At 37.5% G+C, this 27,727-nt stretch overlaps 1 protein-coding gene across 8 annotated transcripts in view; it reads right to left on the reverse strand.

Annotated features, from left to right (window-relative positions):
* Nucleotides 1–27,727, reverse strand: part of LOC105476071 (vacuolar protein sorting 13 homolog B) — an 859,286-nt gene that overhangs the window by 64,800 nt on the left and 766,759 nt on the right. For all 8 annotated transcript variants that reach the window (XM_011731700.3, XM_011731704.3, XM_011731702.3 and 5 more), the window contains one exon: nucleotides 3,792–3,947. In XM_011731700.3, the coding sequence (XP_011730002.2) occupies nucleotides 3,792–3,947 (156 nt within the window). The remainder of the gene's footprint in view (nucleotides 1–3,791; nucleotides 3,948–27,727) is intronic.

Consider the following 27,727-nt stretch of genomic DNA (forward strand, 5'->3'; position numbering starts at 1 on the left):
GTTTATCCAAGACAAAGATCCTCTGGGTGGGTTTTTATAGTCTCATTTTCAACTAAAAAGCCTGTTAAATGGCTTTCAAATTTGATAAAAAGAAAATTCTTAAAAGTGGCCAGGGAGGGAAGGCTACTTTAGATGAAGGAAAATCCAAAAATGGTCACTCAGTGGAGTAGTGTGCTTTCACGGCTGTTCCAGGGTTAGGTTCAGGAGAGCTATATCTGCTTTTCTTCAAAGTGGCAAACTTACAATGCCTTTATTTTGAAAATTATGGTTAGAATTTCAAGATTAATTTATCAGTTGAAGACAGCTACTTAATTTTTTTAAATGCACAGTTTCTCTTTAATACACATTTCCAGGTTTCACACTAATTTCCCTCCTTCCTCAAAGCCACAAAGATGTGTATTGAAGATTTCCACATATGATTTTACTTAGCAGGTTTCAGAACTCTTATTAGATCAGTGCCAAGAAGAATAGTGATATTAAAGAATAACTCCAGAGCCCCAGATGCACTGGAAAATGATATCTTAACCATGATTAAAAGTATGTGTATAAAGACACCATTATACATACATACATATGTACATTTGAGATTTTAGAGTAGTAAAGGTTTCTTCAACAAAAGGATGGGAAATATGGAAGCAAATATGTGTACATGAGTGGTTGTAGAACATACAAAGTTCCCACAAAATTTTCTGTGGTCAATTTTCATTCAATTGGGGAAAATGAGAGGGGTATAAGAAAATGCAGAGCACAGATAACCCAGCATCAATGTTAAAAAAGAGCTTTAGCCAATTCTCCATTATCCAGGGGGCGTTAAGGTCCATCAGGGATCTGCACACACTCACTTCCCCAAATGGGCCCTGGTAATTAGGCAGCTGCAGTTTATTGCAAATTTTCAGGCCCAGGTGGGGGTAGAAGGAAAGAAGCCAAGATGTGAGGGAGGCAAGAATCCACAAAGCTCTTCTGAAGCTTGGTTCCCTTCTTCCTTCCTAACCTTGCCAATTGAGGAAATCCTATGTCTCTGATGTACTTTAACTAGAGCAAATCTGAACGCTAAACTACCCTGACAGCAAAAATTAAATCCAATTGAAAAAGACATTTAACATTTTTGCTTGTGGGTGTGTGTATCTGAGTAAGGGGGCAGGGGAGAGGTAAAACTGTCAGACATTTTTAGAAATGTATTTTTCAAATAACCAACTTTTATGACATTTGGTAGGTATACTGTTGCAACGTGTAATATTTTGTGCAGGAACACTGTATATATTAATTTATCCCTGAAATTTAACATTGTTTCTTGAAAATATATAGTATCTATACAAGAATGAGTCACTACTGTTGTAACACAAAGATGTCCAACTAGTGTTACTCATGCCCGATAACATTTCATTAGAATAATTTTAAGTATGGTACACTGGGCTATGGCAGGAGGGCAGGCATGTTGTAAGCATTTTACATACACAAACTCAGTTAATCCTCACACTAACTTCCTGAGGAAGGCACTATTACTATCCCCATTTTACAGATGAGGAAATTGATTCACAAAGAGTTTAAATGACTTGCTGAAGATCACACAGCTAGCAAGCGGATACAGCCAAGTTGCCTATGATCTTGACTACAAGGACATACCATTAAAACCATTTCTCTATGGAGGGACCCTGCCATTTCAGTAATTGATAAACGTTCTAGCAGCCACACTAAAAAGAGCTGAACCACCTGGGAAAGTTTAGACTGGAGCTATGGTAGTCAAATTGTGGTCCCTGGACCAGCAGCATCAGCAGCACCTGGGAACTTGTTAGAAATGCAAATTACAGGCCACACCCAATCTGAAACTCTGGGGTTGGGAGCCAGCAATCTGTGTTTTAACAAGCCCTCCAGGGGATTCGGATACACTCTCAAATTTGAGAAGGCCTAGAGAGAAGAAAACCAAGGGGAAACACGATAGCTTCCCTTATGTTTTTGAAAGGCTATAATGTAGGGGAGAGGTGACTTGTGGAGTCCTCACAACAAGTTTTGTGCTTGTTGTATATGCCTCATAGTTCTAGGGAAAGGTGGTGGAATGGTGAAAGATTTTTGGTTCAAAATTAGGAAGAAAACTTAGCTGGTAGTAGCCAACAGAAAGGGCTGCTGTGTGAGAGAATGAGCCTCTTGTCATCTGAACTATTCAAAGAGGCTGGATGACCTTTTCTCAGACATACTACTGAATGGGAAGGTGGATAAGACATTCTTGAAAGACCATGAGTGACAGAATCAGAAAACTAGTACATACTTACTGGGCAGATATTCATTGAGAGCAAATTCATGTAAGAGTGTTCTGAGCGCAGATGGGAGTTAGTGACACTTCTTGTTCTCTTTGGCTCAATGCTCACACTAGTAGGCTGGTCCCCACAGGAATCCTTCAGTAAGACTCATTTGTCCCATATTTGTCTCTTCGTTTATGCTATACTGTCTACTTGGAATGCTCTCTCTTAATCCAAATTCTACATATTTTCCAAAGCCCAGCTCAAGTCATATCTTCTCAGTGAAACCTCTAAATTCCCTTTACACTTACTGTCAGTTGTATACATTGTTGGGCTTACATAAAATTGCAATTTAAAAGCAAAGATTGTTTCACATACTTGGTGTTTTCCATTTTACTTTGTTCCACTTTAGGCAATCAATAAATATTCTGAGGAATGCTCGGTTAATTGGGGAGTCTTCCATGCTTCTTTTCTGAGACTCCTCTGCTAGAGTTGAGTTCTCTTTTTATTTCTGTGGCCCACAATAATAAGATCATCAAGTCTAGCTCCTTGATTAGGTGCAGACCAAGAATGCATATGGTGTGGGTCCTACTGTTCATCTCGCTAGTAGCTTCCTGCTTCCTCCTTGGCATGCAGCAACAGAATAGCCCCTGCTGCTCCATAGGGGAAGCTCCCCTTTTCCAGGGACTAAGTGCTGTTTCTATCATGTCCCACAAAAGCTCTGGATAGACTGTTACAATCCAGATGTAAATGTATATGTTGAAATTCTAATGACAAATCCAGTTATTATGTGTGCAGTGAAGCCAGTTTTCAGATTTTAATACTTCCTTTTTTTCTTTCTACTCGTCATATGCTCCATGCTTGAAAAACATCTTTTAGAAACCACATTTTCACATCTCAAGAACACAAAGAAAGTGTCAGATACTTTTTTCCCTTTGCAGTCTTAGAACTTCAAAAACAGCCAAAAGGAAGTTTTATAAAATACGTAAAAATATGTGCTGAGAGCTGAGGTTTTATATGCCAAGAGTTAGGCTGCAGTGAATTTTTACTGCAGTTAATATTAACTCCTAGGAAAAGAAAAGCTTGCTGGAGACCCAGGCCCACTCTGTCATGGGAGAGTATCACAGCACTTCCTTACAGATCATTCTCAGGTGTGAGAACCAACTCTTGGTTATCCGCTGGTGGATTATCCAGGGTTCCCACTACTCTTTGCTGCTTTTCCTTCTCAATAAAGGACTTTTGGCTATTTCACAGCTCATTAGCACCTCCACCAGAAGGTAGGTGGTGACAGGGAGAAGAGGTGAAACTAAAATCAGTAAATTTTACTGCTCGTTAGCAGCTCTTGTAAAAGAAGTGGGACAAAGGGTTTGAAGCCATCATCATTGTCAGGATCATAGATAAGCATTTATTAAATGCTCACATGCGTGCTAGTAGCAGATATAACTAGGTATAACCACTGTGATTTTTAGAAAATTATTAATTATTTTCATTTAAGTTTCTTCTTCATTACACTGAATAATGAAGAGGTGTCTGGGTCAGGAACACAAATAAACTTACCTGTTTTTGTACTCCATTGAGTTGCTGAACCTTGATGATGAGAGAAGCAGTTCGACCCCTGTACTGAATTGTTCTAATAAAAGTCCCGGCATGGTCCACACTGAAAGGCTCTGACCAACGCCAGTTGCCCCAACCTTCAATACAGATGTGTAACAGCTGGAGAGAAAAACAATAATCGTCATATTGCCAAACGTGCCAACAAAAACCTAGTCCTAAAATGAAAGTCTCATTGCTGGAAAACCTTTCCATTTGTAATATTTCGCATCTGTTTTCTTTCTAACCTGCATTATTCATCCACTTCCAACTTATTCCACCAGGCTAAGAATAGCAAATATGCCACATAGAGTCAATGTGGTTTTTCAGATCACATTTTAAACCTTCTTAAAAATAATTGTCCTATCAAATGGTAAAAGGCCTGCTGAACATTTGAGAAAAGATCATTTCATTCATCTGGAGGACAAAAAGGTTGAAGTGTGAGATCAAAGAACCTTGGTATTCGCTGATAGTTTATTCCTTCTTATGGCTAGACAGTAATTAAAGTTAAAAATTTTTTTTTTTATTTAACCATAAATTGCCATACCTTACTTTTTTCTTTTGATGAAGAACAAAATAGCAGTTTGAAGATGCAATTCATTTAATATACTCTCCTTATGAGATCAGATATATCAAATTAGAAATACCTTCAACATTTTAAATGTAAGATATGATGCATTTGTTCTATTTTTTTTGTTATGTACTTATTGTAACGTTTACCAATTGAGTCTCCTGATACATATTTATATTTATTCACGTAGCATTGCCATGTCTGGTCATATTTGGATTTATTTTGGGGTCAGATATGTCCTATTTCTACTCTTACCCACTAACTGCAGCTGAGAAGATCAGTTTAACTACATGAGTATTCCAAAATATATATACAATAATTAGTACTTTTTTAGGAAACAGGTTTAAATGAAAACAATGTTCTATGATTTGTAAGTACAAGGAAAGAAATCTGACGTTTTTTTTTTTGAGTCTTGCTCTGTCACCAGGCTGGAGTGCAGTGACGCGATCTCGGTTCACTGCAACCTCCACCTCCCGGGTTCAAGCGATTCTCCTGCCTCAGCCTCCCGAGTAGCTGGGACTACAGGCGTGCCACCACACCCGGCTAATTTTTGTATTTTTAGTAGAGGTGGGGTTTCACCATGTTGGCCAGGCTGGTCTCGATCTCTTGACCTCATGATCTGCCTGCCTCAGCCTCTCAAAGTGCTGGGATTACAGGCGTGAGCCACTGCACCTGGCCGAAAACTGATATTTTAAGAAAAATGTATTTATATCATATGCAAACAATTTAAAGTTTTCTTTCACATCACATATAATTTTTTAACAGAGCTAACCAAAGGTAAATCTCATGAAAAACTCCCAATTAGTAGACAGAATAAAACTTTGAAAACATCCTGTAACACTATCATAAAAGGCCCTAATAATAAATACATTAAGGATTTACATGGAAATTGCCATAATATTAAATGTCTTGGTGGAAGCAGGTTATTTTTTAGTTTCAGCCTTAGGAGGAGTCCTGATAACATGCTTAAATTAAAAAAATTCCCAAGGTCATCACAGCATACGTTTTCGATGTTAAGATAGGGCTTTTTAAAAAAAAAAAATCTGAATACATTATTTTAAAAAATCTCCTAACTCATCTCCCTGCTGTTAATACGGCCTCACTCCAGTTCTTCCTCCACACACAGCCAGTGATCTTGTGATAGGAAAAGGCTATCAGTTAGGTGACTTCTAAAAAAGGCTAACAGCTAAGAAAACACACGTGTGTGCGTACACACACACACACACACACACATACACCCTGGATAGCAAATACCTTTAGGGAAAATATGGTCTTATATACAGTCTACAACATAAAAGTACCAGAATATCTTTGATGTTTAAATATTAGTAACAGAGAAAAAAAGAAAAATAGCAGTGTTTGGAACCATTTCAGTTTTTTATAGCAGCAACTGGGAATCAAGCTCAGGGTACACACAAAACTAAAAGAAATAAGAAAGTTGTTTTCTTTGGACAGACTAGTAGCTGGAAATGACAAAAAAAAAAAATAATGAGGCAAGGTACTTAAGATCAAGCTCAGCTATATTTTTCCTGAACATTTCATAGACTCTAGAGAAAGTTTTAATGTACACAATGTAATTTTAAGTGAGGAATGTTCACATTTGCATATGAGCTCAGCTTTAGATAGCTGCTCACTCTATGTACACAGCTTTTAAGGACTGGATGCCACCAAGGAATATGCTGTCAGGTTTTGCTTGGCAGCTATTTGTTCTCAGAATGTTGGCACAGATATTTTCTTTGAATTATGAAAATTCAGATATGTTTGGATTTAGTTCATACAGGAAAATTAAGTGGGAGAAAAACATTTGTAACACTTCTTCCCACATGCATCATCAATGGAACATTTGTAATGTTTGGTCTACTGTTAAAAAACATCTAAATATCTCTGGCAATTAGATGCATATAATTCATTAGGAAAGGAACTACATTCTTAGGAGAGAAACCAACAAAAAGAAATTCAGGAGGCCTAGCAGTACTTCAGTTCTCCTTCCCATTGTGTAATCACCCCTGCCTGGGAACCTGCGGCACTGGATTTGAGCACTGGATGGCAGTGAGTGCTCAGATACCCACAGATGCCTGGCTAAGGTGAGAGGTTTTGTTCTTGCTGGACCCACTGACTAAATTTCACTGCTACAGGTACTGTAAGTCTCCATTTAGTAACGAAGACTTGCATACCTATTTTATTTCTCTACAGAAGGAAGCATAATATCAGGCACAAAAAAATGTGCCATCTGTGTTAGACCACCTGATTCAAATGAGATTTCGATCATCATCCAATACATTTCATTACTCAGGTACTGTAAGGAAGGTAATATGCTAGGCACTATGGAGGAAATATGGAGGAAGAGATGTGTTCTTTGCCCCACAAGGAGATTATGATCATATAGGGAAAATAAGGCAAGAACAAAAAACTAACATGAGGCAGTCAGGAAAGGAGAGGAGCAGTCACAAAGTAGTCCAGATAAGGAAGGGTCTGGATCAGGTTGCTGTGATTAAGAAAACATTGGGAAGCAGCTGGATCTCAGAGTTTGGGTAGGATTTCAACTGGCAAAGATGACAGTTCCTTCCCACGCCAAAAAGGCAGTGTGAGATGTGCAAAGACTACACATGATCCGGACAAGGTTAACCATCTCAATTGGCCACAGAAAAGGGAACATGGATAAAGGGGTGGGGGATAAGGTTAAATACATAGATTTAGATTGTGGCTGGCACTGATTTACTAAACTAAGGAATTTGCACATTATGCAGGAATTAGTGGATAGTCACTGATACCTTCCCTATAAGTGAGCAACGTGATGACAAAGAATGAGAGCACATGGAGAGGCAGGAAGACTGCAGGAGTTGGATGAGGGGCAATGTGGGCTAGAAATACAGGGGAGAGAAAGGCAACGGGCTTCACAGAAAATAACTATCCCTTCTGCCTAAAGCCCAAGACTTTTTTTTTTAATACTTTATGTTCTAGGATACATGTGCACAATGTACAGTTTTGTTACATATGTATACATGTGCCATGTTGGTGTGCTGCACCCATTAACTCATCATTTACATTATGTATATCTACTAATGATATCCCTCCCCTCTCCACCCATCAATTTGGAAATTTTCTTTCACCTCTTTTCTATTAAGATTTTCCTTCCTTACTTCCCCTGCTATCATTCAATCTATCCAGGATTTTCAGTCTCTTTGGTCTACTTAGATAGTGTCTAATATTTTCCACTGCGGGGGAAAAAGTCAAACAGGAAGTATTCTTGTTGGAAGTTTTCGATGACAACTAAAACTAAGCAATAAGGCAGGTTGTACAGTCGCCACACTCGATGGAAGGTCCCAAGAGGGTACACTTTCTTTCGTTCCAGCAGACCCTGGTGCTGGCAGCCAGACTAAATTCATAGTTTTCCCATTGAAGACCTCAGATGGAAGCATATACAGTTTTCAACTCATTTTTTTTTTTCTATACAAAATAGAACTTAAAACAGAATTACTGATCAGGGAATTGGGGATCAGCTCTGAGGACCACCCACAGTTTTGTCCAAAGGAGAATTCCTGAATTGATATATTTAGGAGGAAAGAAGAATAAGATAAAATCCCGGAAAAGAGTACACCAAGAAGAGAAAGAAAAAGTGGATGGTTAAATAAAAAATGTTAACCTGCACCTTAAAACATAAATGATAAAGGTATCAAATACTTTTTTGTGAAGTTACATATTTCACTATTCATTTTAAAACTATTGTCAAGATTTTTTCTACTTCAGTATCACAAATTAAAATTTTATCTTCACACTCATTTGTGTATTTTTTTTGCATTTTATAGTAATTTACCCTACAGTAATATGTAATGTTCTAAAAAGAAACTGGAGATTTAAACAACTTCAAAAAAATTCCTAATCCATTGTATTCATTGTAGAAATTTTAAGAGTTCTTAAAAATGAACATGCAATCCAAGTGATATAAACTACTGTGTGTGTGTGTATGTATGTGTGTGTGTGTGTGTATATATATATATATATATATATATATATATATATATATATTCTGGTAATATATTTTTATATATTATTTATATATAAAAACAGGCACCATTTTATATTTTAGAGACAGAGTCACTCTGTTGCCCAGACTAGAGTGCAGTGGTGTGATCATAGCTCATTGCAACCTTGAACTCCTGACCCCTCAAGTGATCTTCCTGCCTCAGCCTCCCGAGTAGCTAGGACTATAGGTACATGCCACCATGCCTGGCTTTTTCAATTTTTTAAATTTTTTGTAAAGATGAGGTCTCGTTATTTTGCCCAGGCTGGTCTTGAACTCCTGGCCTCAATCAATTCTTCCCCCTTGGCCTCCCAAAGTGCTAGGATTACAGGCATGAGCTATTGAACCTGGCCCGTTTATTTTATAAACTTCTAAACTCATCATAATATCCCAAGAGTCTAGTGTATAGCAGGCATTCAATAAATATTTGTTGAATAAATAAATCAAGATTAATACAAAATAACCAAAAGTAAGTATCTTAAAATGTCAGTGGTGATATCTGTTCATAAAATGGTATCACAAAATTAGTATGAGTGCCTCCTGGGGCCAGGGACTGCAGTCACTCAGTCCCCAATTCAGCCCCCAGTTGCAGTCCCCAGGCAATTACTGTACCTAATAGGATGTGCCAGATACTTGATAGGGTGTTGGCCAAATGCCCAAATCCTGGTGAATGTGGTCACACCCTGCCTCCTATTTTCTGCAGAAGAAGACATGGGCACTCCGTACTGTGCCTGGGCCCACTCAATACAGATCATGAAGGCAGAAAAAACTGTGGCCAGCAAGTGCTGCCAGCCAGCAGCCGAGCAATTCTACAACTCTGAGATCAAATTCCTGCTGCCTCACGGCATTCTGTGTCGCCAGCACAAGCCAAGCTTCACCACCAAGAGGCCCAACACCTTATTCTAGGTGTTTGGCCCTCTCACCCCAGGTCTGTCCAAATAAACTCAAGAATGTCAAAACAAAACCAAAACCAAAATGAGTATTAAATCAAGATATTTAGAAGAGTTTCCTATTTTGAATGATCTTTCAACAAAGGAGATTTGTCTTACAGGGATAATAATATTAGATTAAACACCAAATCAATGTAATCCCTCAGAGTCATAATTCAGATACTGCAGTACTGATATTAAAATATCAAGTAGGCCCAAAATGATACAATAGGTGAGCATCATGGGTAAAAATTAAGTTGAAATACTAAAATAATTCTTGTCTATCCAAAATACTATCTGGAAAGTCAACTGAATCAAAATTAAATCACTTGCTTGGAATACATGCATCTAAGTGGAACTGATAGTACATTCCACACTACTAAATTAGCATAAGAATGAAATATGTTGCTTATTATTGCTTTTTCAAGGAATTTGAATTTCAAGATGTTTAGCGTATCTGAAATAATGCCAAAAACCAAGTAGAAAAATTTCTAGGTAATGACTAATGCTTGGTGTCATAATTCAATGCTGAAACTTTTAATGCTGAAATTCTTAGGGCCCCATATATCCTTTCACATTTATAGAATATAATTTCCCACCTAAAAGAGTAAGTTGAAATAAATACAACTGAATTATTTTTGAACCCTTTGATGTAGTTTGTTTTGGTAGGAAAAAGAAAAAGAGAAAGTAAGCTCAACTGTGAAAGCCTTTCTAAATCATTCAGGGTGTGATATAATGGAGGCTGCATTGTTGTGATGTAAGTGTTGGCTATTCTTCCACAAAATATGGGTGCTGTAAGTTTTCTCTCAAGCTTATTTGAATTAATTGAAGGCCACAAATACTGTGTAATTAGCATGAAACAACCTCTTACAATAGAGGGAAACCTGACACATTCATAAAAATGTGGTTGGAATAAAAATTGTGGCTGAAAGGTAATCCTTATATACAAAAAATCTGACTTGTAATACCTATTGATGCATCAATTCTATGAAATAATCTATCCTAAAGTAATAATTACAGATGTGTGTAAAGAATGTATCTAGATGTATGTTTATCCCAGTGCTAGTTTAATAATAAAAATTTGGCAGTATTAGGAAATTGGTCAAATAACACAGTAAAAATAAAAACAGCTTTCCTTTATTAGACATTATGTGTCAAGCACTGGGCTAAGGGCTTTTTAATATTACTTATTCCTTAAAACAATCTTGTAAGGTAGACAGATGAAAAAATAAATGGAGGTACACAGGGGCTGAGGGATTTCTTCAGGTACACAGGGCCAGAGTGTTGGGAAGGGAAAGATACAAGATCTGAAGTTATTCAGAGCCTCTGTTCAAAACTATACTAACAGTAGAGTACTTTCAAGTGGCTGAAAAACAATCATAGCATGAAAACATGTTAATGCTATCAGTTAACAACAGATTAATTGAAAAACACACATTACAAAAAGGTATGTGCAGTACCCCCATTTTTGTAAAACAAATAAACAAAAAGTATGTATGCCTATTCCAAAGGAAGAAAAAGGCTAGAAATATGCCATAATGCTAACAGTGGTTAGTTCAGGGTTATGGGATTATGCATTTTAAGTTTCCTTTTTTCCATGTGTGTTTTGTGTGCTTCCTCAGGTAATTTCCAAATTTAATATTACAACTATGTCTTATTTGGCAATCAGACAAAAATGTTATTAAAATAAAAAATGTCTAATAGTATGCCTAGAGAGGACACATTTTAGGTAAAAAGAAATTGTACATTTCTATTTTAAAAGTTCAAGTTCAGCCTCCTAGTCAAAGCCAAATTTTCCCAACTTGCACGCTTGGCACTTTGCCAAGAGGGTGACATGATCTTCAGTTCATCTCTGTAGCCTCCATAATTCCTAGTACAGAGTCTGACTTGCTATATTGCTATGTTACATATTCGCATGATTCTTAGGAGCCATTTAATGCGATTATGTGAACTTTTTACCCTAGGGCAACAGCTTGTTTTTTTATTTGAGACTGGGTCTCCCTTTATTGCCCAGACTTGAGTGCAGTGGCACAATCATGACTCACTGTAGTCTCAACCTCATGGGCTCAAGTGATCCTCCCACCTCAGCCTTCTGAGTAGTTGGGACTACAGGCGCACCATGCCCTACTAATTTTTGTATCTTTTGTAGAGCTGGTGTTTGGCCGTGTTGCCCAGGCTGCTCTTGAACTTCTGAGCTCAAGCAATCTGCCCACCTTAGCCTCCCAAAGTACTGGGATTGCAGACATGCGCCACTGTATCTGGCTCAATTTGGCGAATATTTTTAAGGATTTACAGCTATTAAATGTTTACCATAAGCCAACTAACTGTACTACACATGGTAGATATAGAAAAGAACTAGACAGTTCACTTGGGCTGAAAATGCTTACAATATAGTAGGATAAACAGATATTCAATAAGAATAATTACACTACAAAATGTTGTTAGAGTAAGAAAAACACAGGGCTTCTGAGGGTTCTGCTTGGGGAAGTTAAAAGTTTGACCAGAGAATGTATTTTGCTTACTCCCCAAAATAAGAAAGACACGTTGAAATAGAACAAAAGATGATAGTAATGTTACTTCTGATAAACAAAAGTAGGTGACAACCTAACCTGTCATGTGACAACCAGGGATGGAGTGGTTATTTCTGTACAAAATTTGTGTCTACAAACATATTGATTATATTAGAAACAAAGACAAGCCATAAATGCAGCAAGCTATGGCTTCAAACTATTTTTGAAAACAACTCCTGGTTATTTATTTTAACAGAATTTAGAAAATTAACTTTCTATTATCAACTTGTCAGCTTACTTTCCTCTAATAGTTTTGATCGTAACCCAAATGGAGTCACTGAATACTGATTTTGGAAAGAAGGAGTAACTCTGGAATAAAAAAGTCATTGTTTTAGGAGGTCAAATCTTGAGACAGAGGATGAGAGAGAGATATAGGAAGGCAGGGTGAAGAGGAAGTGAACTCTTAGGTCAGTAACTACTATTTCCTCTCAGAGCATCAATCATCAATAAACACCAGGGATTGATGCATGAAAGACAATGAAACAAAGTAACTGACAAGAAAGTCACTGTTTGGCTGTTTGAAATAATGCTATTCATATGCTATATCTATATTCTTCATAGCTTTAAAACACTGCATTGTGTCATTTCATCATATACTTTGTAATAGTCATTTGAATTTCCCTGGGTAAGTCAGGGTATCAGATTTCACACGTTTCTAGCAAACATTAAGGCTTGATGTTTCAACATACCTATAATCAAGCCATAGAATCTTTTTATTATTTTTCACAAATAACTATAAACACAACTCTAAATTCAAGAATTTATTTATGGATTTTTATTATTCAGGAATTAATCTCTGTTCAATCTCTGGCTGAAATTTACATACTTAAAATAACCTAATAAAAGAAAAGTGGGGAGAATAGTATCATCGTTTCATTTAAATTATTTTCTACAAAACACTGAGATGCTTAATGGGTATTCTGGGCTAAAAAAAAATTAAATCTAAGTGACCTAATTTAGGAAAAACTAATATACTGCATAAACATTTTTGCAAAAAGATTTAATGAGAAAGATGTTTCATGCATTAAAATATTTTATTTTTAAATTTTATGCATAACTTTTTTGGACATTTCAATCATGAAATCAGATATAAATACTGTTAAAAAGTATGAAATGATAAATAGGCTTGTTTTAAAGAGGTCATTTCAACATTTTACATATCTATTGTTTTCATTCTTCTAAAGGCTTCCCTATAGTTAAATGATACGTGACTGAAAAAACATAAGCTGTGATATTAATAGCTGCCTTACGTCTAGAATTGTGTGACAGTCTTTAAGACTGTTTACCCTTGGTACCACCACAAAGGGTTGAAAAGCACAGATTCAAAGAACTTTGATATATATGTATATACAGAAGAGGATGGACTGTCTATAAAATCTGAAATAATTCACATTTTCTTTTTTTAAAAATAAGTAAAATAAATACAGACTTTGATTGCTTAAGTTATGTCAACAACCAGGAGATTGTGATGCTATGCAGACACACTCTTAACAGAATGATAGTCAATGGTCGCCATGCATTTGGTTAGACCCAATTCTTCAGTGGAAGAGTTAAGAGTATGTTAGAAGGAAATGATGATGAATAATTTAGGTGAGCTGAGAAATGGGAGCAACAAGATAAGAAATTGGAGAGGCTGTCTGTCAGTCATTCAGATTTGGATAAATACTCTGTGAGTCAAATTATCAGATTTTATTTGTTTGCAAATCAATTTTGACAAAATACAAACAATAGAGAAACCTACCTAAAGTTTGAATAAAAGCTTTCTTTTAAACTGTTCTCAGATGTAACATTCACTACTCAGTAAAATTTAGTTTAATGTAAAATAGAAGACATGCCAGCACATGTCCTAAGAAAAGATCAAGCGATTTTTACATAATCTTCATTTTTTAGTCATCATGGCAATGTGGACAACTGTAATTATCTTTAATTTTTAATTAGAAAAAAAGAAGTCAATAGATGGATATAAGAGAAATCCAAAATTTTTACAGTTATTTATTTTAACTAAGCTGCCTTGCCGTACTAAGAAAACATTTTTGTAAAGGTTAAATAAAGTATTTCATGGCAAACGCTGCTTCTTAGTGCCTGTATAACAAGAAATATGAGCCAGCCAAAGTTGTGCAAGTTGGTTTCCTTTCCCAGTAAGGGAATGTGGTATCTAAGACCTTGTCCTAACTCATTTTATCCCCAAGTGTAAGTCAAGCAAGTCAAATATGAACTAATGCCTGAAGGGAAGTCCCTGACTCCAGAAGTATGGATTATTTCACATTTATCTTAAAATCTGCTCTCAGAGTTCTTAAAATTCACTAACTTGGCAAGTCAGGAATTATCATGAGAAATGAAATAATTTCATAACTATGAAGTCATCCAACATTCCATGCATCTGACACTCAGTGGGCTTGGCCATGTCTTGGGCATTATTCTGACCTTTAAATAATAAGCTCTTCAATATTCTGGAAATAATTTAAAAGCACGGAAATAATAAGTGCCACAGTATAATAGGTATGCCATTGTCTTTGAGTTAATGCTTTTGTTACACAGACTCATGGTAACAAGTTATGATTAAAGACAATCACATTATGTATGCTGAAATCTTTACAACATTCTTAATCAGTATTTCCCATTACTTAAAAATGGCAAAATACCATGCTTTAATAGTCCAGCTGCATTCCCTTTCTCCAAGTATTCTGTATTAAAATTCACATTTAAAATTAACTTGGTAAAGGACCTTTATGTTTAGACATCAAGAATTTACATTTGCAGAGCACTGGCTTGTGAAAAGGCTTTGAGTGTCTTGTAAAAAGCTTAAGAAATCTTCAGTATATTCTTCTCCAAAGCTATATTTCAATATCTGAGATTTATTGCCAGGGGAGGAACAGAGAGACCATTAGCAGCACCAGCAGCCATTCCTCTGGGCGCTTCGCACTTGAAATATCCCCATTCTCTTTCATGCAGGCTTGCAGAAAACTCTAGAAATCAGCCCTGGGACTGGATAAAGGACCCTATCACAATCCTATCTTTGCCATTTCTTGTGAAAGACTTTAAAAATCTTGAAATTGGTCATTTTATAAACTAGTTTTACAAAGAAACTTTGAAATATAAAGGAAAAGGAAAACTCAACCCTAAACTTCTGCCTCTGATTTAGGTAGAATGTATCTCCCAACAGAAAATGAAAAAATTCCAAATATGCTCTATGCATTAAATACTTAATGAACAAAACTGCTAGGACCCCATTTACTTCTATTGGTGACTTCAAAAGGCACTGTAATCTCCCTCAGAGAATGTAAGTTTCCTGGAATCCCTGATGAAACTAAAAATATTTTAAGAGAAAAAAGTGAAGGGACAGAGTCTACAGACTACTTTTTTTTTTTTTTTTTTTTTTTTTTTTTGCTATTTCAATTACTGCTTAAAACTGAAATGAAAATGCAGTTGATGGTGGCTGGACGGTAGTTCCTGGGTACTCAAATGGAGTCAGTGTTTACAGAATATTTTGGATTAAAATCCTTGCCAGATGGTCCCAAGAAGTGTTTACCTCACTGTTGATTTTAGCTATCTTAATGTCAGCAACAATAAAAAGAAGCTTGTTACTGCCACTCGGGAGCAAAGGCATAAAATCCTTCCTCCCCAAATGGAACTGCTAGTTGCAGACAGCTGTGCCTTACACAACAATAAGGGTGATACTGTAGATTTCTGGGAAACTATTTCCACAATTAGAGAAAGACATTATGTGGCAAATTTAACTTGTAATGACATCTACTTTAAATATATAATATTTAGTGATTAAGCTATATACTTTTAGTTTGTGGTAAACAATAAAAATTTTCATAGAATAAGCACAAAAGGCTAAACAAAAATGTGAAGAGTTAGACACACATGAAAGTTGTGCCCAATTGAAGTATATTGCTAATCTTCTTCTGTAGCATGTTTCTATTTTATGACTTTTCATTAGAGGCCATAAGGAGGCCAAAGGGGCAGGAATGGGAAAAAGGGGAGGGGTGCGCGACCAGGAGCTACTCTTAAGAGCCCAACTGAATTGACAGTATATTGAGGCATGTATTTTGAGCTCAGTGCCTCCTTTGTGTGTATATTAATAGTATATACAAAAGTATCCAACATTATGCAAATAATAGTGTTTATAATTTTATTAAGGTTTTAAATCTATGTTCTTGGGAAATCCCAAAACTTATTCAATGAACATTTATTGGCTGGGTGTGGTGGTTCACTCCTGTAATCCCAGCACTTTTGGAAGCAGAGGTAGGAGGATCGCTTGAGCCCAGGACTCAGAGGCTGTAGAGAGCTGTGGACGTGCCACTGCACTCCAGCCTGGGCCACAGAGCAAAACTCTGTCTCAAAAAAATAACAAAAATAAAGGAACACTTCCCGCCTGTCTATTATAAGCAAGATACAGGATTAAATATTGTGGAAACAATACCTTATTAAAGTCCTCTTTTTCTTCCCTTTCATTCTCAGCAAACATCCAATACAACCTCAACCATATTCATGCCCATCTTCATTCTCTCCCTCCTATCTCAAGAATAGGAGGAGACTATTGTGGTACATTGCAAATGGCCACAAATTCTCTGCAGCAACTCTTACCAAGATCTAGTTCCTTACTGTTTGGATCTGGCTTAACCTTGTGGCTTGCTCTGTGAAACAGAATGTAGTGGAAGTGAGGCTGTGTGAATTGAGCCCAGGTTCAAGAGGCCCTGGAGTCTCTGCTCTCATTCTCCTGGGACAGTGTTACCAGGTGAAGAAGCTTGGCTAGCTTATTGGTGAGATCACGTGGATGAGAACCAAGACACCTGGCAAACAGCTTGCTGACCACTAAATATGTGGGTGAGGCCATTGTAGACCACCCAGCCCTCACTGATTTCCAGCTGACTTCAGCCTCCTAAGTGAGACCAGGTGAGACCCACAGAAGACCCTCTTGAGTTCACCTAGATGTCTGACCAACAGACTCACGAGCTAATAAATGGTTTTTAAGTCGCTAAGTGTTGGGATGGTTTGTTAAACAGCAATAAATATTTGGTATAAACTTCTTCCTTCAAGATCAGTCCTTCCACTTGTGATCTGAATTCTTTCCTTTTCTTCCCTTCTAAGATTTTATGCCATTAGTGATTCTCTCTTCTGTGTCATTAATTTCTTTATTTCTTTCTTCTCCTATAGTAGTGTGCCTAACTCTTCTTCCATTTAAAATTGTTCCTTAACCCTGTGGCTTTCTGTAGCTAACACATAATTAATACTAAAACAAACAAACAAAAACTTCATGCTCATCATCACCACTTCATCACTTCCCATTCACTTCTCAGCCCACTGTAATCTGGCTTTTATCCCTATCTCTCTACTGAAAGTGCTTTCCTTGAGCCATCAATGATGTTCCAATTGCCGAATACAATAGTCTCTTTTTTTCAATTCTTACCTCACTCAGTTCCCTTAGGACATTTAACAACACTGATAATTCTATCCCTCTAAATATCCTTTTTGGATTTTAAAACACCATTATGTCCTGGTTTTCCTGTGACATCTTGGTTTTCCTCACAGCTCTTATTTCCTCTCAATACATTTTATTTCACAGCCCAACTCCCAAATTCAGCTACTGATCCTTTTGCAAGCTCACCTCCAAGATAGCCCCAGTAATCTTTGCCTCTTGTTATCTGTGCCTTTGTGTAGTCCCCTACTGAATAGGGCAGATCTGTGTAGGATATTACAAATAAGACAATGAATGGCTTCTGAGGCTAGGCCATAAAAGATATTGTGGCTTCTGCCTTGGATCACTTGATCTGGAAGACAGCAGCTGCCATGTCATGAGACTACTCAAGTAACTCTCTGGAGAGATCCCTGTAGTGAAGTGCTGAGGTCTCCTACCAAGAGTCATGGAGGTAAGTATTTTGGAGATGCATCTTCCAGATCAGATGAGCCTTCAGATGAGTGCAGCTCCATCTGCTGTCTTGATTACAACCTTATCAGAAACACTGAGCTGGAATCACTCAGTTAGACCATGCCCCAAATTCTTAACAAGACTGTGGGATAAGAAGTGCTTATTGCTTTACATACTCAAGTTTTGGGGTAACTTTTTATATAGCAATAGGTGACTAATAGAGATTTAGTATCTGTAAATGGGATACTACTGTAACAGAAGTCTAAAATGTGGAGGAGGCTTGGAGCTGGAAAGTGAGTAAAAACTGGAAGAACTTGGAAAGAGCGTTAGTGAATGTCTACATACTTCAGAGAGATTATTAATAGAAACGTGATGGTCCTAGAGGAGACTGCCAGCTAGAGAGTGAGAAAAATGTTATTGGAAATGGGTGGAAAGGGGATCCTTGCTATGTGGTGGCAGAAAGTTTTTCAACACTATCACCTGCAGTAACACGGAAAGTAGAAAATTTGCCTAATAAACTACATGATCTAGCTAAGTAGATTTCCAGGCAGTGTTGAAGTGCCTCCTAGCTTCTACCTGCTGCTAATATTAAAATCCACAAGGGGAGATATAAGCTTAAGGAAGGACTGTCAGATAAAAAGGAGCCAGGACTTGCTATTTTGAAAGTTCCTAGCCTTATGAGATGCAAATGATGCTAAAATGAAGAAATGGCTTCCCAGCAAAGATCAAATCCAGGACATGGTCAGAAAAGCTGGGTCTAAATATGAAGCAAATAATATGCCTGTAAAATCTTTTGAAAGACCTTAGAAAGACCTAAATTGATAGCTCAGAGAACTAGTCAAAAACAAAAGGAGTTCTAAGACACTGAAGGGTTATGTCCCTCAGTAATATCAGAAAAATCTTCAAGTAGAGAAGGGCTTATCTAAAAGATACATGGGGGTAATTTTGTCTACTATAGTAAACCTCAGTAAGAATAACAAGAGACCCACAAAGTTGTTTAAAGAATAATATTGGCAGAAACACTGCCAACTTAGACTGAAAGAGGTAAGGATAGTACAAAATGAAAAGACGACTCTGAACCTTCAAAATTCTACCAGCAGAAAGCAGGCTGGGAAAACTACAAGGTGCAAACAAAAGCTACTTTTCATGGAAAAGAATGCGTGACTCAGAGGCTGGAGCCAAGTGCACAAAGCCACGAGCAACAGGGAGCTACTTCCAAGTGGGAGTAATACTGAGTACTAATTAAGAAACTTCCAACATTTATCTGATTGAATTTAAGAATTTCTATGGACCAGAAACTCCTGTGTGTCTTCTGTTTTCTCATTTTATGCATGGAAATGTCTACTGTAGTTATCGTATGCCTATATCACCATTGTACATTGTTCTGCAGCAACAGATAGTTCTTCTCTTAGGACTCTCTCCTTGGGCATGCTTATTTGTTCCCACTTCTAGCTAGGCACCAATAACAGGCCAAATTTGTATCTCCAGGTCAGACTATTCTTTTGAGCTCCAGCCTCTTACATTGAATTTGCCTACTTTACATGTCCATTTGGATGTCTAGTTAGGGGCAAAGGACTAAAAAGGAACCCTTGGTTATAGAGAGCCAAGTTCTTTCTACTTTAAAAAATGTTTTGTATAGACAGGGTCTTGCTATGTTGCCCCAGACTAGTCTCAAACACCTGGCCTCAAGCTATCTTTCCTATCTTAGCCTCCCAAAGTTTTGGGATTATAGGCGTGAGCCACCACTGTACCCAGCCAAGCTGAGTCCTTTACTAGGAGCTTTATGAATGTTTTTCATGGAATATTTACAATAGTCACTTAATTATGCAGAAGAGGAAGTTGAAGCTCCAAGAAATTAAGAAACTGTCCATTCTTCATGCAGCTATCAAACCTTAGGAGTGAAACTCAGGTATTTATGGCTTCAAATTTGTGCTTTTTCTAATATACCATCCTTCCTGCCCTCTATAGCAGCCTAAAATTCAATGTGTCCAAAATGGTTTTCAGGATTACTCTGTTGTGCTCTTACACCCTGCCCCATTATCTGTCTCTCAAACATTTTCCTACTCAGCTCCCTGGTCTTGGCCAATAGCAAAACTGGCAACACATCACCTAAGTCTGAAACCTCAGAGTCAAACCAGACCCTTCTCTTCCATGATCAATAATCAAATCCTGGTTATTTTAACCTCCCAAATTTCTTCCAAACAGACCTCTATCAAGTTAAACCTTCTCTCAGCAATTTAAAGATGCTGTTCCACTGTCTTCTAGCCTCCATGGTATCTAAAGAGAAGTCCATAGTAATTTGATTGTTGTTCTCCTAATGTGTTGTAGGTAATGTGTTTTCCTCTGGCTGCTTTCAAAATTTCCTCTTTTATCTTTGGTTTTCAGTAGTTTCATAATGATGTTCCTGATATCTTCAAATTTACTTTATTCTTCCATCATGTACTTTATGTATATATATGGGGAGAGGGTAAGACCCTGTCTCCATACACACACACACACACACACACACACACATATATATATACACACATATATACTTTTTTCATGCAGGGTCTTGCTCTGTTGCCCAGGCTGGAGTGCAGTGGTGTGATCTCAGCTCTCTGCCAACTCTGCCTCCCAGGGTCAAGCAATCCTCCCACTTCAGCCTCCTTAGTAGGTGGGACTATAGATGTGCACCACCATGCCTGGCTAATTTTTTTTTGGTAGAGGCAGGATCTTACCATATTGCCCAGGCTGCTCTTTAACACTTGGACTCAAGAGATCCACCTGCCATGGCCTCCCAAAGTGCTAGGATTACAGGCGTGAGCCACCATGCTTGGCCCATGTATTATGTTTCTATTGCTCTGTAACAAATTAGTACTAATTTAGCAGCTTAAAACAGCACACATTTACTCTCTCACAGTGACTGTTGGTCAAGAGTCCACGTATAGCTAGCTGCGTTATCTGTTTAGGGTTCATAAGACTCCAAATGAGCTGTCAGTTGGCTGCATTCTGATCTGGAGGCTTGACTTGGGAAGCCTCTACTCAAGCTTGCTTAAGTTGTTGGCAGAATTTATTTTCTTGTGGCTATAAAACAAGGGCCTTAACTTCTTACTGCCTCGTGCTGGTTCTGGAGGCTTCCCACAGCTCCCTGCCCCAGAACCCTCTTAATAGGCCATCATAACATGACAGTTTGCTTCCCAAGGCCAGCAGGAGCCTCTATGCCTCTCTCTCCTTACAAAAGGGTCCAATCACTCTTTTAGGGTTTTTATCTTAGGCCCATCCAAAGATTTTTTTCTCTTGATTAACTAAAAATCAACTAATTTAGGACCTTAATTACATCTGTAAAATCCCTTCACCTTTGACACAGACACTTTAGAGTACATGTCTGATAATGCCAACATGGGTCATCTTTGGATTAACATCTATGAATTGTCTTTCCCTTGAAACTGAGTAACATTTCTTTTTCCTGACTCTTATCTGTCAAGTAATTTTGGGTTACATTATGGACATTGTACCTGTTTTGTTGTGGAGACTCTGGATTCTCTTATGACTGCTCCAAAGAGTGTTGATGTTTGTAGTTAACAGGTAACTAACTTGTTTAGACTCAAACTGGAAATTCTCATACTTGGGTGAGCAGCAGCTCAGGTTAGTTTATTTCTTTAAGCCTTGGGTACAAACTGCATTCAGTTTGCCCCAAGCATGTGTGTGGTTCAGCAGTCAGCTGAACAGTTGGGCCAAATTTAAAAATGTTATATTCCCATTTTATGGCTTTCTCCTCTCCAGGGTTTTCTCTTCACTCTCTAGCATCCTCGGATGCTTGGCTATTTCCCCTGGTACCCTGGGCCAGAAAGATGATAGGCCACCCCTGTTCTGCCGTGACTGCAGTTGCCTCAAGGCAAAGTCAAAAAAATGGGAAAGTCATCCTGCAAATTACTTGCTCAAAATTTTGACTCCCCTCCAAAATCTGCCTTTGTTTTAGTCTCCAGAGCCTTCAGGCAGTTTTTCTGGTGGTTGTTGTTTGTTTTGTTGTTGTTGTTTTTTAAGTTCTGTTCAGAATGTGTGGCTGTTATTCACAGAAGTATCAGTTTCTTAGGCATTTATATCATTTAATGTCTTCTACTTTGTCTTAGCTCTGTTACTATAATCTCTCTCACTCCTGGACTATGCAGCAGTACCCATAGTAGTCTCTGCTTGTATTCTCAATCTTCTCTAGACTCTCTTCTCAAATACACTAGAACTTTTCTGAAATACATCTGTGATCATGGCATTCCTCTACTTAAACCCGTTCAGTAGCCAAGAGCTGCCCATCACATAGATGTGTATCTTCTTGAAATGGATTCCCAGGCTCTTGAGAACATAACTCCGTCAGACAGTGGTGTGCTGGAGCTGGCTCATATCTTGTTTGTGAAAACCAGCAATTAAGTATTCAGAGATTTTGCAAACTGGTGGTCAAACCATTGGTAGCTTGAAATAAGCTTTGGAGTATTTACACCATGAAAGTTGGCCATCCCTACAATCAGGGGGTCCCCACCACTACCACTCTAAGAGCCAGTGGACCAGCATATATTTCCTCTGCAATTTTTATGATTGAGCTACACTGCACAAAACCTGAAATCCCTTGACCATAACTTGCTGTTTATATAACCTCCCTGATGCTTCTTGGTGTACTTCCTCCACTATCGTCCACTGGGGCAACCTATACTTACTGTTCAAACTCAGCTTCTGTGGAAAGCTAACTTTGATCTCTCTGGGTATGTAGATTATCATACCTTTGTGCTATCATGGCCTGAAGACAGCATTAAAACTTAGCACAGCATACAAGAGCCCTCATGGCCTTAGCCTATTTCCCCCTCTTGCAGCTCCACACATGTGCTCTACACTGTAGCCAAATTAGTCAAGTTCCCCTTCTGTGCCATATTGTTTCGTGTCTCTGTGGCTTTCACACATGTTGGTCCTTTTAGCTGGAATATTGCCTCCACCCTCACTTCACTGGCCTAGCTAACTCCAAGGCATTAACATGTAATACAAATATCCCTTCTGTCTGGAAGCCTTGCCAGATTCCCATCCTCATGTAGGGTTTGGAAACATTTCCTTTGGGTTCCCATTAAGACTTTGTTCATATCCAGATGCAATTGATTTTACTTCCTGATTCCCTGGCATTTCTTCCCTACGGCTAGTGTTTTCATTAGTCACCCCTCATTTCTCTCTGTCCTGAACTACTGCAATGATATCCTGATAGATTGATAGATACTGTCATGTCTATAATACTTTGTTTACTTTTCTGGGTCCCTCAATAGATAGTAAGTTCTTTGGAAGAATGTATATATTTAAACACAATAGGTAATACATAAAAATATACTGATTAAAAAATGAACGTAAGGGAGACTAAATAAACAGCTACAGAGAAATAATGGCCGACAGGAGGGCCTGTGAAAAGACTGAGTTAGGCCTTGGATGCCAGATAATTTGGATATTATTTAATAAATCATGGTGTAGCCTGTGATAGTTTCTGGACAGGAAAGTGTAACAAAGTATTTAGGAAAATTACTTCAGCTGTAGTCTGCAAGATAAGTCAGAGTTAAAACAGGGCAAAACTGTTAACTAAGAGAACAACTGAGAAAAACTATTGCCATAGTTTGTATAAGAAGTAATAAAGATAACACTCTTGATATATCATTACACTTGCCGGTGTTCCTAAGGGTTAGTATTTGGAGTTCCTTTTAGTCTGTATGTGAATTTTGGGTGTGTGTGGTGCTTAATGTCTCAAATTTAATTTCTTTGTCCTTATTAAGAAGTTGAAAAGTACATAAAAATGTTACAAAAATAGACGTATATCACCTTAACTCAACATTCAGAGGCAACCAGTGATAACATTTTGACATGTCTTTTTCCAGTATTTTTAATGCATTTACTTGTGTGTTGTTATGATCACATTGTATATATAGAATTTTATATTCTGCTTTTGTGACTTATATGATATGATAGGTAGCACTTCCCCCATTCCATGTAAAAATGTAAAGATCCCATAATATATCTATAAGATAGTCTTATGCCAGATTTTACTTAACTCCTTAAAAGTGAACATTTTGGTGTTTTAAATATTTTGTGACAAACTGTGATAAACTTTGTTTGTATAAAAATCTTTGTTTTAATTTGCATTCTCTCCAGAGGGTAGATTACTATTGGGAGACTTACTGGGTCAAAGTCTACGATAATTTTAATAGCTTTGAAGTTTTTTTTTTTTTTTTTTTTTGAGACGGAGTCTCGCTCTGTCGCCGGGGCTGGAGCGCAGTGGCCGGATCTCAGCTCACTGCAAGCTCCGCCTCCCGGGTTTATGCCATTCTCCTGCCTCAGCCTCCTGTGTAGCTGGGACTACAGGCGCCCGCCACCTCGCCCGGCTAGTTTTTTTTTGTATTTTTTTAGTAGAGACGGGGTTTCACCGTGTTCGCCAGGATGGTCTCGATCTCCTGACCTCGTGATCCGCCCGTCTCGGCCTCCCAAAGTGCTGGGATTACAGGCTTGAGCCACCGCGCCCGGCCTGAAGTTTCTTACCCAACTGCTTTCTAGAAATTAAGTACCAATTCCATTAGCAACTCCAGTGTGTAATAGTGTCTATTCATTTGCCTTTTCTAAACAAACTTTAACATGCATGCACACATAGGAGAACACTTGAAAAATTTATCAGCTTTGGCAACGCAGAGTATTTCTTTGTCCCCCAAGTCTGCTTTTTAAGTTTTTAAATTGTTACTGTGGCAACAAGAAATATGCTCTTTCTCTAAATATATATGTATACATGCATTATACAAATGGATTTGTAAAGCATAGTAACTAAGAATTACAGTCTCGTTAATGAAACTGACAACTGGCTGGAATTACTAAAAGATAGGCAGATACTCAAAACCTGTTGCTTTCCATTTTAGACAAATGAAAAAATGACCAGGTCTCATTTTAAAATATTGTTACATACAAAAAGAAAACCGGAGAACTTTCTGTTATACACTGATTAGGACCAGAACGAGTATAATAAAAATATTTTACTGTAATTTGGTGAGTACAGGTTAATTACATAAAAGTTAGATTTAAACGATTATCTGTCATTTCTCAATTTCTAAACTTTGTACCAAGCTTTCAAATGATAGGAATACCAGTGAGGTCAGAATGAAAACAATTTTAAATCAAACCTTTAGTCTACTGAATTTGATCAACTGAGAAATCTTAAAGCAAGTGTTGGCAAACTTAGGCTTATAGGCCAAATTTGGCATGTAGCCTATTTTTGGATAGCCTATGAGCAGAGAATGGTTTTTACATTTTTAAATGGATGGAAAAAATCAAAAGAGTAATAATTGTGATGTTTGAAAATTATATGAAATTTAAATGTTATTGCCCATAAATACAGTTTCATTGGCACATAGCCACACTCATTCATTTATATATCACCTATGGTTGATTTTACACAGAGTTGAGTAGCTGCAACAAACTGTAAATCCTGAAAACTTAAAATATTTACTATCTGGCCCTTTATAGGAAAAGTTTGCCACCTCTGCTTTAAAGTAATGTAGGATTTATATTTTTGTCTCTATGTGTCACTCTGTTTAATGAATATTTCCAAGATGCTCTGCTGCTCATTGAAATTAATTTTACCTTGTTACATTTTGCTTTGTTATTTAAGATGGGGTCTCATTATATTGCCTAGGCTGGTCTTGAACTCCTGGGCTCAAGTAATACTCCTTCCTGCCTCAGCCTCCCAAGTAGCTAGGACTACAGATATGTGCCACCATACCCCAATAATTTTTAAATTTTTTGTAGAGATTGGGTCTTGTTATGTTGCCCAGCCTGGTCTTGAGAAGTTCTGGCCTCAAGTAATCCTCCTGCCTCAGTCTCCCAAAGTGTTAGGATTACAGGCATGAACCACTATTCCTGACCTGCAGTTTTAAATATTTACTGTTTCATGAGCTTATGAAACTTCTGTTATATTCATTTAGGATAAATGTTATATTATTTTCCATAGGTCTGTCTAGAGCCTATTTCCACTTGCTTGATGGTTTGATTACCACAATTAAGTCATTGGTAACTAGAATTCTGCAATTCTGAAAAAAATGCATAATCCATAAATTGTACATGTTTGAGGTTAAAAGCAAGTGTAAATCCTTACATAAAAGATAAAGGCAATACTATTCCAAGCAGTTTAACCAACAGTGCTCTCTATTAACCAAAAAAGGAAGTTAAACAGCCTCTACATAAATCCTACTAGTTGGTTTTATGTTGATCCTACTAGTTGATATCACTATAGCTTGTTTGTCTAAATTAAACAAAGCTTCCCTTGACTATGAACTGCACATACTGCCTATATTGTGGGAAAACATTTATACACTCACACCTCTAGTCCCTAGATTCAATGTAGCGTAATGTGACATACTTTTCTGAAGAGCAGTCCCTTGCTGGTTATTGTTCTCATCCAACCTGATCTAAAGTCTACTGAATTGGAATATTTAAGAGCCCTTTGTGATGGCATCTATGATTCTGTGCAGCTGAATATATTCAATTATTCCCTAGGAAATAGTTTTCTTCTTCCTTTGTTTGTTTAGGCAAGAAATTGTTGTGAGATATCCAGAATGTTAAGTGATTCTGCCCCAGAGTATGTGTTAGAAACTATAAGGAGCATTTTATGACTTTCAATTCTGAAAGGTTTGTCAGCTTTGGATTTCTAGAATTGGTTGTGTCCATGTTTCTTTTCATCCTACTGGGACTTAACTGTTGTTAGCAACCTCTTGTGTGGTTTTAAGATATCTTGACCTCTTTGAAACCTTTCCAGGTGTCACTGCCACTTTGTTGATCTCTGCAATGTTAGTTACATTGTTTAATGGAGTTAAGTTCCATGAACTTTAGAAATCCTCCCTGAGACTATGAATTGACTAACACCCAAGGCAGCATAAACATGCAGACACAAATGTTCCTAAAACGAAGCTTGCTGGGCGATGCAGGATATGACTTGGAGTCTGGAAAAAGGAATATTTTGCTCAATTGTGCATCTATGACAAGCTCCAGGTGCAGTTTGAAGCTGAGTGGTTAGTTTTTCTGATCCTCACGTAGACTCTCATTAGAACACAGCAGAATCTGCAACTGTGAATGTAAGGAATTCCATGAAGACCCCCTGGGCCCATTAAGGCTTCTGGCTTCAGAGGGTCCTAAAACACTTACATTAGCATATAGAAATATAGTAAGAAGACATTGTTTTTTATAAATATCATCTAGGTTTTAGTCTTAAGATTATAATGACTGCAGCTTATTTTAAAAGTTGCATCCACAAGATGCAGTTACAAATTTAAAAGAAAGAACAAAGTTTATTAGATACCTGTTTTATGTTTACAGTTTGTCATTAAAAAGCTCCTATTATTTTTGGTAACACAGTTAAGACTTTGCAAAGTTCATACTTGGACTAAGAATCCCCTATTAGTTTAGCTTTAGTTGTGGCCTACTATTCCAGTAATTTCTCAGCCCTTCTTTTCAAACTTCACAGCCTGGCTATTCTAACAGACAAATCATGCTGCCAAAACCTAGGGGAGTGAGACAAAGTCGAAGTGACACTGTATTGATAATTAAAAGATAAGGAGTTCAGTCCTAACTCTACCACTACCTAACTTAACATTTCTATTTGTCTCCTTATCTATAAAATATGCATAACAAATAATACTACACAGGAATGCTGTGAAAATAAAACTTGTAATAAATACAAAAAGGCCTTTGAAATAGTGCAAACAAGTATGAAAATGAAAGGTGTGCTGGTGACAGTGGTTGTTTATTCATTCTTTCCTGCTGACCTCCTCTCCACCCAGAAACTATATGTCTGTAACATGAACACTACTGCTCCCCACACTCCTGAGCCAGTTGTTCTCTTATGATCACCTTCCCATCCTGGCTCCAGTGTCCAGGGAATCCTGAGGATCTCTGAGGGATA

Source organism: Macaca nemestrina, chromosome 8 (genome assembly GCF_043159975.1).
Source record: "Macaca nemestrina isolate mMacNem1 chromosome 8, mMacNem.hap1, whole genome shotgun sequence".
NCBI lineage: Eukaryota > Metazoa > Chordata > Mammalia > Primates > Cercopithecidae > Macaca > Macaca nemestrina.